Source organism: Anas acuta, chromosome 20 (assembly GCF_963932015.1).
Source record: "Anas acuta chromosome 20, bAnaAcu1.1, whole genome shotgun sequence".
NCBI classification, from domain to species: Eukaryota; Metazoa; Chordata; class Aves; order Anseriformes; family Anatidae; genus Anas; species Anas acuta.
The window spans coordinates 9,712,326-9,726,441 of record NC_088998.1 but is presented as its reverse complement, the minus strand read 5'-3'; the positions used below and the strand labels follow the sequence as shown (position 1 = coordinate 9,726,441).

The following is a 14,116-nucleotide window of genomic DNA, read 5'->3' as shown; positions in this document are numbered from 1 at the left end:
TTGGGTAGCGCCACAAACACCGTAATGAGCATGAATCTACACGAATGGTATCAGCCGACATCCACGCCTTTCCAACTGCCCTATTTCATCAAGGTTGATTCCAGCAGGTGGTTACACACAACAGGGCTGATCGGGAGGTCGGAGATACAGACTGTTGCTTCTACTATTGATGAGAGCAAGATTTGAGGGGATATTTCTAGATCTTGCTTCTACCTGGGGTTTTCTAGCTTACCATGTAAATGCCAGAGGGGCCACTGCTCCTTGGAGGTTCACTCTGGTGCTTACAGCAGCTCCTACCGAGAATTTTAAAACCTGATTCATTTTTAATCTGGTAGGAATTGACACAAAAAAAACGACAAAATAAGTTTTGATATTTCTGTGTTTGTGATCTGTGAGCAGGGCATCGCCAGCACTGTCCGTAGGAGCAGCAGCAGCTCAGGGCAGTCCTGCCCCGTGCTCCCACTGACGGCTCTGCCTCACCTTGCCCCCACAGCCAACAAACCTGCTCGGAGGTGTTGTTTATTAAAGGGATATTTAGACTTCTTTATCAATTGTTTTAATATCACAACAACGCACAGCCAAGAACTCCTCCATCATGTGCTGCTTCCCAAGTTACAAATGAGTATGGGTTTTTATTAGACAATTAAGCACCGAACACGTAGAGCAGCATCTCAGCTGGAGCACTACTGCTAAAAATAGCAGGGCTGCCAGCGAGTATTTCTTACAAACAGCACAGCTTAAAGAACTTTGCATAGCTTTTCTCTGGGCATCTGTCAGCCATGCTGTTAAAATTTCAATGAAACACCACAAGAGTTCTGATAGAAAGTGCCACAAAGAGGCTTGAAAAACAAAGCAAAGCTCTAAGAACAGTGGAGCAGGAAGGTCTCCTTTTCCTGACATTTAAGAGGCGCCACCCCTGGAAAAAAAACAACCCATCACTAATGTTTAACTGAACTTGTCACTCACTGCTCCCAGCTCTTCCGTGACAAAGCTTGTTTGTACAATGTTTTTTTTTAGGAAAATAATAGGGATTCTAAGGCACACAGTTTGGGTTCTTTAAAGAAATCCCCCCCCCAGAAGACAGGTGAAGGGGACACCATCCCACTGAAGTCACGCAAATTCTCAGTAAGAAGGGGAAGAGCAATCCTGCATTTGAAATGCCTGCGGCGTGCCTGCTGAGGCAGCCCCAGGGCACCAGGACTCCATCCAGCCCCAGCGCAGGCACCGTGCTCACAGTGCAGCCCAGACCTGCCTCCTACCGAGCGTCCTTGTTTGGTATCAACCACTGGTACAGAGCAAAAGTACTGTTTCAACATTTCATGTGAATTATTTACGTACAAAACCCTGAATCATACTTAACAGGATAGTGAGAATTTTCAGTGAGGATAAAATTTCTCATCAAAATTAAATAGATTATCCCTTTGCCCTTCAACATCTGGTAACAACAGTGGCCAGGGTGCTGCTCTGAGCTTCGGGACAAAGTCCTGAAGAGTTGGAAAGGGAAAAGTTCCACACTGTGCATCACTTTGTGCTCACGGGCTGCGAAGTAAGTTTTTAGCTAGGAAAGATTAGAGAGAAGTGATGAAATTTCAGTTAGATTTAAATATAATAAAGCCTCCTTTGTTGTTATGTCATTCAGTTACATGCTGGGACAAACCAAGTCTCTGCTTCCCTCGTCCCAAGAAGTGCCTTAACCTAAGGTACTGGCACTCTGGGTACAGGATTATCTCCCATTTATCACTTAAAATGTTTAGATTTAATCAAACAGAGAGAGAAAGACTAAATTCCAGCCGTTTTCAAGAGCTGTGTATCTGAATAGCCCATGCTGAGAAAAAAACAGTCTAACCGTAGCCTCCAAGCCCTCGGTGTTTGGTGGACTAAAATACCGGCCTTTGCAGAAGATCAGTCGGTTTTCTCTTCATAGCAACCATCAAAGGAAAAGAAAAAGAAAACCTATTTAAAAAATCCTTTTTGTGGAACACCTTGAAAAGCACTTGTGATGAGCAGACCTTGGAGCAAGACATTTACGTCCAAGGAGCGAGCAGAGACAGAAGTACCAGGAACTCGGAATGTTACCAAATTCTTGGAGCTTTGAAGACAACTGATTGCCTACAGAGTTTTACAGAAGAAAGAACTGAAGCCAAAGCTGCGTTTGGTTCAAACTGCTATTTCTAATTCTTCTTACTAAGAATTTAGACAGCCTCCTGCCTCGGTCCCACTGAGAAAAATCAGCAACAGAAAGCTGTTTCATAGCAGAGATGTTTAACTGTGGACAAAAAATCCCTTCTAACAAATAACATAAATAAGAGATGGAGAAGTTCCCTATTTCCATGGCATTTCCTTCTGGAGAACATGCTAGGATGCTGCACAACACGTTTTCATTTAGGACATGAGAGCAGAATGCATGAATTTTCAATGTGGTTAGGCACAAAGGCAGCCTGGGTATGTGCATCTCATGTCATTCTGTTGCATGCTGGAACAAAAACTGTTATTACCATGAAACGAAACATGTCAAAGCTTCCAGTTTTACAATAAATGATTCTGTAATTAAGCAATTTACTTGTAAATTATCAGAAACAGAACCTCATACTCATACAGTACTTTCTGGGATCTCAGAGCACACAGACTGTGTTCTCCATAACAAGGCAGCTGAATCCCGGCAGTGAATGTGGGTGCAGACACAGGCCCACGAATGCAGCACCTGCGAGCAGTTTCTGTTGGCAAACTGGACTTCCAGAACACTTGCCACTGCCCCTGCTCCTTCGTTGTGCCCATAATTGAGGAGAAGCAGGGACACCATGCAGAAATCCATAGGGTAGCATGCCGCAGGCAGAAGCAGGTGGTGCTTCTATCGAGAATTTTCCTTCTACTCTCTCTGCCTCCCAAGTACCTTCCCCTGCATTAGACAGATTACCTGGTAGTAATCATAATTACAGCCATGATTCCATATATTTACACACGTCTCTGAGCTGAACAGATGGTCCTCAGAAGAAATGGGGATTTCTGCAGGTTTTTTTAAACTACCTAATGTACCTGCAGTGTCTCCCAAATCCCCATGGAAAGCAGAGCCAGGAGATTTCTGACATTATCATCATTCTAACAAAGATTAACAGCAGGGTGAAACCTGTCCTGTTTATCCACCATCAAACAGCAGTAACTTAAGCATGCTGGAGGCACAATCACGAGTCTCCTGGTAGCATTCCTGTTCTGGTCTGAATTGCTATCCCCATCAGCTTTACTGTTCTTCAACTATTCTAGGGCTGGACCTCTCCATGAACAGGAAAGCAAACACCCTAAAGCACGAGATGAATGTGTTATAAGCACCAGGGCTAAGTGGAGAACTCTAAACTCCAAGAATAGGGGATAACATCACATGAAACATCAAATAAGCCGTCTGCCACTCAGAACAGCTGAAAGTGCTATAGATATTTCCGCCTGCTACATCAGATTGTGTCCATCTGGAGTCCCAACAGAAAGCAATCCCCTTCTTTCCTTAGACGTTTGCACAGAAAATGCAAATTCTGTTTGCTTTGCTTATCTGAGATGCACTTCAGCAGCGCTTTCCTGAGGGAGTGGTTCTCTCTTTGTAGCTCAGGAAGCAAGACCCATTTCCCCGAGAGCCACCACCTTGGAGCTGTGCAAGCTGCAGCCCCAGCCCACTCCTCCAGGCCCTCCTGCACACCAGCAGCATCCCTGCGGCGATGCCCAGCACAGCAGCAGGCAGGGGGCTGGCACCGCCCCCCCAGGGGCTGGGAGTGGGAAGTGGCAGGATATAAATACCTGTTTTTAAACACATCCTTTCCCCTATTCAGAGAAACGGAGTGATGTAAGCTGAGTGGGCAGAAAGCTGTCCCTTGACTCACAGCAGAGGCGTGCTGCAGCTTTGTGGCCGAGGAGCCCTGCTGGCAGCAGATGGCAGCACCTGCATCGCATGGGTGCTCCGGGGCAGTGCCGGCATCAGGGATTTATCAGCCAGGCCTGATGCAATGCGCTGAATGGTTCCAGATGGGGAGAGGGGATTGTGTGCCAGCAGAGATCTCCTCCTCCCTGGTAAACGTGTAACAACTGCTTGATCCTCAGCAAGTCCCCTGTCCAAAAGCTGCTGTGCTGCTCATCTGCTGATGTGACACACCTTGGAAAAGCTCGACCTCCAGGTACCACGGCTCCACCAGCTCCTCAGGCCCACCTGTGCTCTGCAGAGATCTTGGCAAAGGGTCCTGAGACTGGAGAGAGCCAAAAGTTGTCAAGGGAATGCCCTGAAAACACCCAACTGGCAACACAGCCCATAGCCAATTCCCCTAAATAACTCCAGTGCTCATGGATTTATGCTAACTTTCCACCAAGGATATCCGGTGCTTGGGTATCTGAGCAAAACAGCAAATGACGCCACAGATCAGTACGTGAGAAAGTGACCCTCAGTTCCTTCCTTCATCCAGGCTTTGGCAATTCACATTTCATCAAACCCAAAAAGCCTCCAGCCTCCTTCTGGTTCCTGCACTCTCCTGCACCCCTGCAGTCCTGTACACAAACCTTCCAGTGGGACCAGGACCGGCAGTGCTGCCTTTTGCTTCATTCCAGCACTCACTTCGCTCTGTGCAGGCTGCCTCCAGACTGCACCAGGCCCTAACTCTGACCCAGCCCAGGACCTTGCTGCTTGACACCGTTACTCCACCACCTGCTTCCTGCATCTCTTACAAAAGCAGAGAGAAAATGAAAATTCTTATCCAGACTTGCAAATCCCTTGAAGATCTACAGATGAGAAGAGCAAAACGAGTGCTGAGTGTAATGATTCTCCTAGCAGGCAGGAATCCTAGAGACATGTGACAAACACAAAATACTCAGGGAGAGATCAACAGCAAGAAGATTTCATTTGGTTCAAATCCAATTTCTTACAGACATTAGGGTTCATTTCCATTTCAATCAAATCTGCCTGCATATTCCTTGTGCTCATGACAAATTATGCCGACAAGTTCATACTGGGTTACCTAAAAGAAACTAACACATTTCGTTTGTCGCAGTCACTGAAATGACAGTAAAATATTTTGGTTTTGAGCAGTATACAAATAAAGGGGGGAAAGGAGCTGTTACAGGCTTGTGAATATACAAACACTCCTCTCTGACAGGCAAAACAGAAAAAAAAATATGGGAAGAACAACTCTGTCTGCTTAAAGGAAAGGATGAAGCTCGGGGACTGATTTAGCTTCCTATTGTTTTCCCAGTGATGATTCAAAATCCTGAAACAAGTTCTGTATGTCAGGGAAGGAAGAAAGAGGACACTGCACTGAGCTCAATCTTGCATTCCCAGATTGCCTCCTTCACAAAGTGCCGGCTAAATCTGAATCAACTCCAGTGACGCAAGAACAAGGCTGGATTTGTACAAGCACCTGATGGAGGAGGAATTGTTGCAGTTTTGCTTTTTTACTATGTTTTTTTTTTATTTTAATTCACCCCCAAAACTAAGAAATTATTTTTAATTAATGGCTTTGATTAAGCTCAAAACCTGATAAATAGGACCGGATTGTCATAGCAGAGGCCAGACACAACCCTCTTCCCTCCTTTCTGCAAAGATAGCTCAACATGAAATGACTCCAAGACACCCGCTCCTTTGACTGCTTTACCGACAGGCACAAGCATCAATAAACATTTATCTCATACTAGAAGAGAGAGCCAGAATAGCTTATTTTTAAAAATGCAACTGGGTCAGTAGCTGCCTCAAGTAGAATAAATGGGCTGCATGAGTGAGTATGCCCTAAAGAGACATTACTCTGTGGACCTAACTCCTGCTGATGAGGACAAATAGGCCCTTTTAGAGCCGGATTTTTAAAAGCGCAAAGTGATTTGGGAATACAAGTCCCAGAGGTTTCCACAGTGCCTCGGGAGCCCAGTCTTCAGGCTCTTTCTAAAATTGTACCCCTAAACTGTACTCAGCTTTGTAATTCTGAACCCCCTGGTGACACTCAGCTCATGAAGAACAAGTTCTGGCAATTCATCTTGGCATATTGATAGCATCTCTTAATCAAGGGTTTTCAAATCTCTGTAATCATCAATTAGGCCTCCAAACATCCCAGTTAGCTAAAAGCAGCAGTTACCTTAATTAGACGAGTTGAAAAAACGGAACGACAGATAACTGAAAAGCCTGGGTTAGTTACAGTTACACGAGGTGTTACAGCCACCGCAAGGAACAGTGCCCAAGCCTGACCCCCAGAGCTAAGCTCTGAAAATCAGATACTTTGCCCTCCCCTCACACCCCTGCAGCGCTGCACAAGCCACCGACCTTCTGGAAAGCTCAACACGAGCTGCCCAGGGAGCAGGCACACTCACAGGTATTCGCACTGGTCATTCTGAGCTCCAGTGAGGAAGCTACCTGTAAGCAACAGCACGCGTGTCTGGCACTGTCAAGCAAACAGAAGTGGTGTTGCATTTACCCCTACTAAGCGGCCTGTTCCGGCTCCGGGATCGGCTCCGCTGTCTCTGAAGTCGTGACCTCCGGAGCAGTCGATAGTAGTAGGACGGTCTCCCAGAATTTTTCCTGCTGTTCATTGACATCGTTCTAGCTATGTTACACTACACACATGCAGGCACAGGTTCACTCTCCCCTCTGGCAAAGCAGCAACAGTTCCAGCGTGTAATTAACAGGAGGTTGGTTCTGTGGAGTGGAAAGGGAGAGGGGGGGAGAGGAACTCTTCACTTTACACATTTAAAAAGAAAAACAACAAGAAGAAAACAAAAAGACAGAGAGAAAAAAAAAAAGAGAGAGCAGCACCAGAGTACATGTCTCAGCAGAGGGAGGACTTGCAGCGAGCAAGATAAACTGTGCTAACAATTCCTGCCCCCAAAAAGATAAGCAAGCGTGCTGGAGTTGGAATAGGAAGCCAGAGTTGGCCTGGGCTCTTGAAATATGAAGAAAAGGCTGGAAGAAATCCTGGACTGGATCGTCTCCGCTGGACAGCAGCATCTGATCAACCCGCACGGCAGGAAGCACACAGCCGGAGGCAAGAAAGCGGCTGGGCAGCCCCAGGGGACAGCCGGCTGTTGCTGGCCCCGGCCATCGGCCATCAGCCACCGGCCATCGTCATCGCCATCGCATCGCTTCGGAGACGAAGTTTCAGGCAGCTCGTTCTGCAGCAGGAGGTATCGAGAAAGGCTGGGCTGGGGAAGGGTATAACGATTTCCGGGCCATGGGACACATGTTAATAATCATCGTGGAGCAAAAGCCCCGGAAAATAAAGTGAAACTTGAGAGGGGAAAACTTTAATTAGAAGTTGAATGAACAGAGCTCCAGACTCCCCTGGAGGCCCGTTTCCTTTCAGCATTGGAGCTGAGTTACAGCACATCCCACCAGCCACGGGACGAGCCGAGTTGCGTTTGGGCTCCGACGGCAGGGAAGATTCCGGCTCTGGCTCACATTGCTCAATGAAATCACATCGCGATGGGCAGGATTAACGCTTTATGGCAGGGAGGAAAAGAAAATAAAAAATAGACTACCCAGGGAAAAAAAAAACTCACTCCACTTTTAGTTTTAAAAGGTCAGGTAAGAGATGAATTGTCCAGATTCTTTCACTGAACTCCTTCCAGAGCCAGCACAAGAGGCCCCGAGGGACGGGCGGCAGAGGGCACTTCACAACGTCCCGAGGTCAGCCACTTCTCACCAGTTGGCAGATAACGGGAAACCTCATCACAGGGCGGTACAAACTGGAAAACGTTTGCACGATAGCTCTCTGTGTTGTGTCCTGGTTTTGGTTTTCCCAGGCATTTGTGCGAAGTTCTTTGCGGTGTCCGGTGAAGCTGCAGGACCAGGCAGGAGGGCTGAGGATGAGCTGATCCCTGCTCAGCTGCAGCTTTTTCGGAGGTTTGTAAGCCCCCCGTGCTTACACCAGGCTGAACCTTCAACAGCAAGAGCCACGAACTGCTGGATTTGGGTACCTCAGTGTGACACCTCTACGTAGTGCTTCATGGGGGAAACAAAACCCCATATTTCTACAAAGACCAGGCCCCTCCTCATCACCAACCATCCACCTTCACTGCAGGATTTCATAAACTTACGCAGCCATGAAAAACACTCAAAGTTTACAAAATCTGTATTTTCTTATTTTGACGTTGAGTGGTGGAAACGTGATATTTCTCAGCTGAGAAAGACCCTGCCAGGACACGCAACAAGCCTCAGCCTTTAGCGAAGTCCATGCCTGGTTTTGAGGCCACACGTAAGGAATTCAACAGCTTTTAGGCAGCGCAGGAAGGAGCCAATCACCGGGGCAATGACAAGTTCAGGTCAAGGAGGGAGCTCCCAGCTGGACAGCAGAGGCGCCCAGGCCTGGCAGGGGGACCTTGCCCCACATTCCTCTGCCCGTCCACCAGGGCACCAGCAGCCACCACATCGCACAGCAGAGCGCAGCAAAAAGGGAAAGGCTCCAGTTACTATGCATCTGCCCTCATCTTGTTATCCAGAATATTTTTTTTTTATATATTTGGGTAGATTAACATGTGAAACAAAGCACAGGAACAACCAAAAACGTTTTCCAAGTGACCAGACTCGTCCTGTGCAGCGGATTCAGTTCGTAAATAGAGCTGGGAACATCTAAGGCTGGGAGGTCTGCAAATACCAAGGCTCAACGACAGATCTGTTGTAGACAAGAAGCCAAATATCCAGGTCTCTCTCTGTGCTTTTGTGTCCTAATAACTGAGCTGCTGGCTCTTAAGAGAAGCTTTTTACTATTACACTTTTATCATTAGAGATGTCTTTAAAAGAGCCTATCCAATTTATTTTTGCCCTTTTATCATTCCCAAGAGCAAAAAAAAAAAAAAAAAGGCACTGATGGAAATGAAAGTTTAAACAAAACCATTTACAAAGCTCACCCAAATTCAGATGACCTCAAAGGGCCAGGGTCACCTGGGCTGGTTTTGCCTAATTGGAGCCAGGTGAGTTGTCCTCGAAGCACCTGGGATGCAGTGAGGCACAGACAGCGGTGATCTCCGGCCCGCTGTGGGCAGGTGGAAATGATCAGGAGGCAGGGGATGGTGGCCCTGCGCTCATTGTGTGCTCACTCGCTTGTACTTCAGCATCTGTTCCATGTTTAGGCGTTATTTTTCTAAAATCAACACAGTACCTTCAGGAACGTTCACGCAGGTGACCATAAAACAGGAGAAGTTAATGAGGGACTATAAACTATCATGACAAGAGAAAGCAGCCCTACAATAAAAGCATAAATGGCTGGGAGTTTGGTGCGAGTTGAGCCAGCTTGCCTGTGTCTCTCTCACTTCAACAAAGTTTTTGAAGGCTTTAAGTTCAGATGCTACAGAGCAGCAGGCACCAAAATGAATGACCCATCTGGGAGGGAATGTGACTGGTCTGGACCTTTCCAATTAATCCAGCACTATATATATATATTTTTTTTCTTTTCCTTTCTGAAAGCCACATCCTGATACAAACGCTCTATTGTGTCTAGCAGAATCTACCACTTCCAAACGTTAGATATATTGACTGTTCTGGAGGAAAGCTGACAATATTAAAGTCTCTGTCTCTAAAATAACACATCACAGTCTGGCTGTTCCCTCTAAAAAGCAGGAGGATGAGTTCAGTTGCTGGGCTCTGATGAATCTCTCCATAAGAAGAGCAAACAGAGCCAAACATAGCAGTGGTTTTGGGGCTGGTAACTCCTCCCCCCAAACACCGAACAGAAACCTAACCCATGAAATTAAATACCCACCAAAGCATAACGCCTCGGTAAGATATCCAGTCCCATACACCACTGAGATGGAGAGGAAAATTAGAGCACCCACAGGCAGCCTCGCATCCGCTGTCATCCGCGTCTGTTAACCTGCTTATAAGCCCTCTTACTGCTGGATTTATTTCACTCCTTTACCAAAACTAACAGCATGTGAATAAATTTTTAATTAGGACCAAAATAGGTTCTGGGACAGAGAGCTACACAAACATGGACTTGTTTGCTTTGACATCAAAAGGCGCAGGCTGCTGCCTGAGGGTTTGCGCAGCTACAGTGGGGCTGCTGGGTCCGCGGAGGCAGCCGGAGGCCCTGCCTCCCCAGTGGCTAACACTTGGCTTTTTTATCATTTGTTTATTGCTTAGTGCTGGGAAAATAATGACTGTATTTCAGAATGCACGTTCCCAAGGCAGCCCCTACCATTAAACCTCTTGCTTTCCCAAAGGGCTTTAGAGGGAAACAATCACTCCTCTTAACTCCCTCAGACGTTAAGGCAAGGAGCTTGGGTTCCTTATTCTGAGAGGGAAAGTTTGATGCTTGTCAAGGGCTCAGCCTGGCCCCAAAAGCTCTGTTTGTAAAGGTATGGCATAGGCTGACTTGTGAACTGAACTGAGGCTTTCAAAAGTTAAAATAATAAAATAAAAAAGTTCTTTTGCCTTGGCCAGTATAGGGAGGAGTAGTGGACATCAGCTGGATTTCTCATTTCCAATTGGTCAACGAACTGCAGGCACATCATCAAGATGCTGAAAAAAAAGTCCGATTGCTGCCCTGATTTTCCTGTCACATGTAACTCCACTACTTCTGAGAGCGATTATATTTCTCTCACAATCTGAGGCAAAAGTAATATGGGAGTAATCTCTACCAAGTATCTGTACTTTTAAACAAAAGAGAAATACAGCAGAGCTCTTGCTGGATCTTAGTCCCTCTAAATTTGCCTGCTTGAATTTGCTTACAAGTTCATTGCAGTCTCCAGTTCAGCACAGTACGAAGCTGGAAGATTTCCAGGCTTATTGCCTCAAGGCTACTAGGGGTATATAAGCTCTACATAGAGCCAGAGAGGAAGGTAATTTCCTTTGTGTAAGGATAACTTAACTTTCAATTCAGCTATACACATGCAAAGAGAAGTAGAACAGACTTTGGTTTTCAAGCAGCAGTGGAAAAGAAGTTTGCATTGAAACTATTCAATTCTATCCTTGTCCATGTCCTAACCTCCCAGCAGGCTGGCTTTCAAAAGGTCTTCTCTACCCCATCAGCACAGGGAGAAGGGGTCCTCCCTGAAAAGTTTACGTGCTGCAATCTGAGCGGGGGCTTCCATGCTCCTACACCACCCCTCAAGGAAAAGAAAAAAAAAAAAGGCAAACAAACAACAAAACCAGCCAACAACAATAAAAGAAGCAATATTTTTAAGCGATTCCAAATAAGAACCTCCTCCAAACAGAAGAATATTCAGAAATGCATCAGGGAAATAAGTAAACTATACTTAACCTAGCAAGCTACTGGAGCCAGCTACTTATAAAAAAAAATAAAAGTCAGAAAAAAACTCTTAAAATTCTTCTGTTCAGGTAGAATGGACTTGATTTAAAAGTTTGTAAAGTACAATTCTCTTTTTTTTTTAATAAAAGAAACAATATAATGTTTTCTCATTTTAACTCCACTTATTAGAGAATCTACAGTGACATACTTGAAGACTTAACAAGGGAAATTTCATACACACAATAAAAGTGAAATACTTCTTTTCGATATTTTAATGGAAAACAACGATTATTTTAAGACCATGCAGAGACAAATTAATTTCCTTACTTCTTTAGGTGGATTGCAGCAGCTTTTTGATAGCCTTGCAACAAAGCAATACACAGAGTTGGAATCAGAATGAGAAACAAAGATTTATATTAAATTTAAACATTGAATTAACTGCTCTCCATTTATTTATGAGGTAGCTACTCCATGGAATATTCTCGCTGTCTGTATGGTGATGAAATCCAAATGGAAGTGGGCAAGTTAATTTATCTAATATAGATATTTAATGACATTAATGAGTAGAAACGGCAGTGCCAACATTAAAAAAGCAAGAGGAAGAATTTGTGTGTGGATAATGTAATATTAAATAAGAGTACAGGAGGTCTTGTATCAGTTAAATCAGGGCATGAATTCTTTTAGCATGAGTGTTCCCTAGATACAGGCTTATTTACAATCCTTAGCTATATATTTACTGTGGTGATGCCCAGAGATCCCAAGATCAGCGTCACATTGTTTTGGGATCTGCTACATCACCAAATGAGAGACATTCCTTGTCCAAAGCACTCCTATCCTAGCTAAATGCACACATCATTGCACGCCCTGGAGGCAGAATAATTTCCATGCCCATTTCATGAATGGAGAACTGCAGCCCCAAGGGATTCAGGCAGGGCCACTGGGAAGGCTGTGGCAGAGCCAGGCGTGCACCCCTCAGCCCTCGCCCAAAGAATTAAAGGAGCTTCCTGGCACTCTCAAGACAATCCTCTCGTAATGAATAAGCATTAAGCATAATAATATCTTTTTTTTCTACAGTATCTTTCATCCAACAGAGCACTGATGCTTTTGCAAATACTTGCTCAGCTCTTCCATGTACTTATACAGACTTTCTTTTCTTCACTCAGGTAAATATAAATTTCAAATGAAAGTGCCAACTGTTAAGCAGGAAAGTCAATTATTTGGTTTCTAATGCATAATGTCCTGATTTTGAGAAATATTTGTCATATATTTAGAAAATATGAACACAGAGTTTGTCAAATATCATGCACAAAGACGGAAGCACGAGAAATAAAACCAGAGCCTAGGAATTCTACCTCTAATTCCCAACAAATCTGCCGACCAAGGAGCTGAGTGTTGAACCACACCATTTCATTTCTCTATAGAGCAGGCAGCTTCTAGACAGTGGGGATTCAGTACAACACACCAGCTCCGGCAGTGTGGAACAGGCAAAGAGAAGGTCAACAAACATGTTGTTCGTTGTGCTGGAGGGACGTGGAGTGCCTGGTGAAAAACACGTAGGAAGGGCTGCTCAGTCCCCAGGCAGGTTACAGGAACGCCAGCGAGAACCCGATTGGAGGCGCTTCCTGCGCCACGCAACGAGCTCGGTGCTGCAAGGGAACAGGGAAGAAGCCCAGAGCCTGACCTCAGAGCTGAGCGCTTCCTGACCACTTCCCAGCAGAACAATAGAACTAAAGAACACAAACCTTCCCAAAGCAGCTTCCAGCTAGCTGGGGGAGGCCAAAATAAAATCAGTTAACTTACCCTAAAGTTATTGACATGTATTCCTAATAACAAAGGATGCTCTACTCGGGTAACTTGGTTTATAACCTGACTGGCAGCGATGCTAATAAAATTTAGGAAATCCAAATCTCTCTTAAGATTTGTGCTATGGAATCCCATAGAACTCATTAAGGACTTTAATACATGAAGTCCAACACAAAGTGATGAAGAAACTTTTGCCAGAATCACACATCCAATGCCTCAAAAGAGTCTGCTGCTTTAAATAACTCAAGAGAAAAACAAAAAAACAGCACATGAACATACAATCTCCATTGTATAGCAAAAATTCCCATAGCAAACATCCCAGCAAAACGAAAACTCTTGTACAAAGTAACACATTGAACAAAGCCCCCCATACAGAGATGGGAACAGCACAACACTTCCTAGCACCATGCGTTCTCCATGAGTAGCTGCTGGGAGGAAATATTTGCTTAAGCCCGATTATTCTTTACAAAAAGCTTATTACTAAAATAAAATGTTAACAATGATTCATTGAGTGATTAACAGAGTAACTTCAGCTCTGGGTTTCCAAAGATCTCCCATTTCCTCCTCCAAGACAAAATTAAAGCACTACGCTGTTATGACCTCTGCAAGCTGACCCGTGGGGTCTGCTGTGAACTCAGCTTACAGCCAACTGAAATGTATTCACTGAACTGCTTTTATTCTGTCTGAACACAGTCGAGCTAGCACTGCTATTTACAGGGGTCACCTCGCTAGCCAGACTAAAACAAACAGACTTCCTTTTAGCAGGAGGATCCAGACACACAGAATCCCCCCCGACAGCCGACAGCAACTCTCACTCAGAGCAGAGGGAGCCACGCAATGCACACCCAAACGAGCACAAGACATTTTCTCAATGGGAGAAGGAAGAAAGTTGTAGGGTTTGTTCAGAGATGATTCACCTCAGCCTCATAATACAACTGCTCAGAAATTCTGTATTTACAGTAACAGACAATGATGGGATTTTTTTCCCAGATTTGTGCTAATATTAACCACCACATTTACCATATGGCAGTGTGATTTTTTTCCTTCCAGTTATTATTATTTTATAGATTTTTTGTTCAAGTCAAATACTGAGAAAAAATATTTGGTCAGAGATGTTTTTA

General features: G+C 44.9%; 1 protein-coding gene across 7 annotated transcripts in view; it reads right to left on the bottom strand.

Moving 5' to 3' along the window:
* DAB2IP (DAB2 interacting protein) overlaps window positions 1-14,116 on the bottom strand; it is a 210,179-nt gene that overhangs the window by 136,076 nt on the left and 59,987 nt on the right. For 2 of the 7 annotated variants that reach the window (XM_068656644.1, XM_068656643.1), the window contains exon 1: window positions 6,426-7,132. The exons of 3 other annotated variants lie outside the window; for them this stretch is intronic. In XM_068656644.1, the coding sequence (XP_068512745.1) occupies window positions 6,426-6,546 (121 nt within the window). In that variant the 5' untranslated portion in view covers window positions 6,547-7,132. Of the gene's footprint in view, window positions 1-6,425; window positions 7,134-14,116 lie in introns of those variants that run through there. 2 more of the 7 variants (XM_068656645.1, XM_068656641.1) reach the window with 2 other exon arrangements.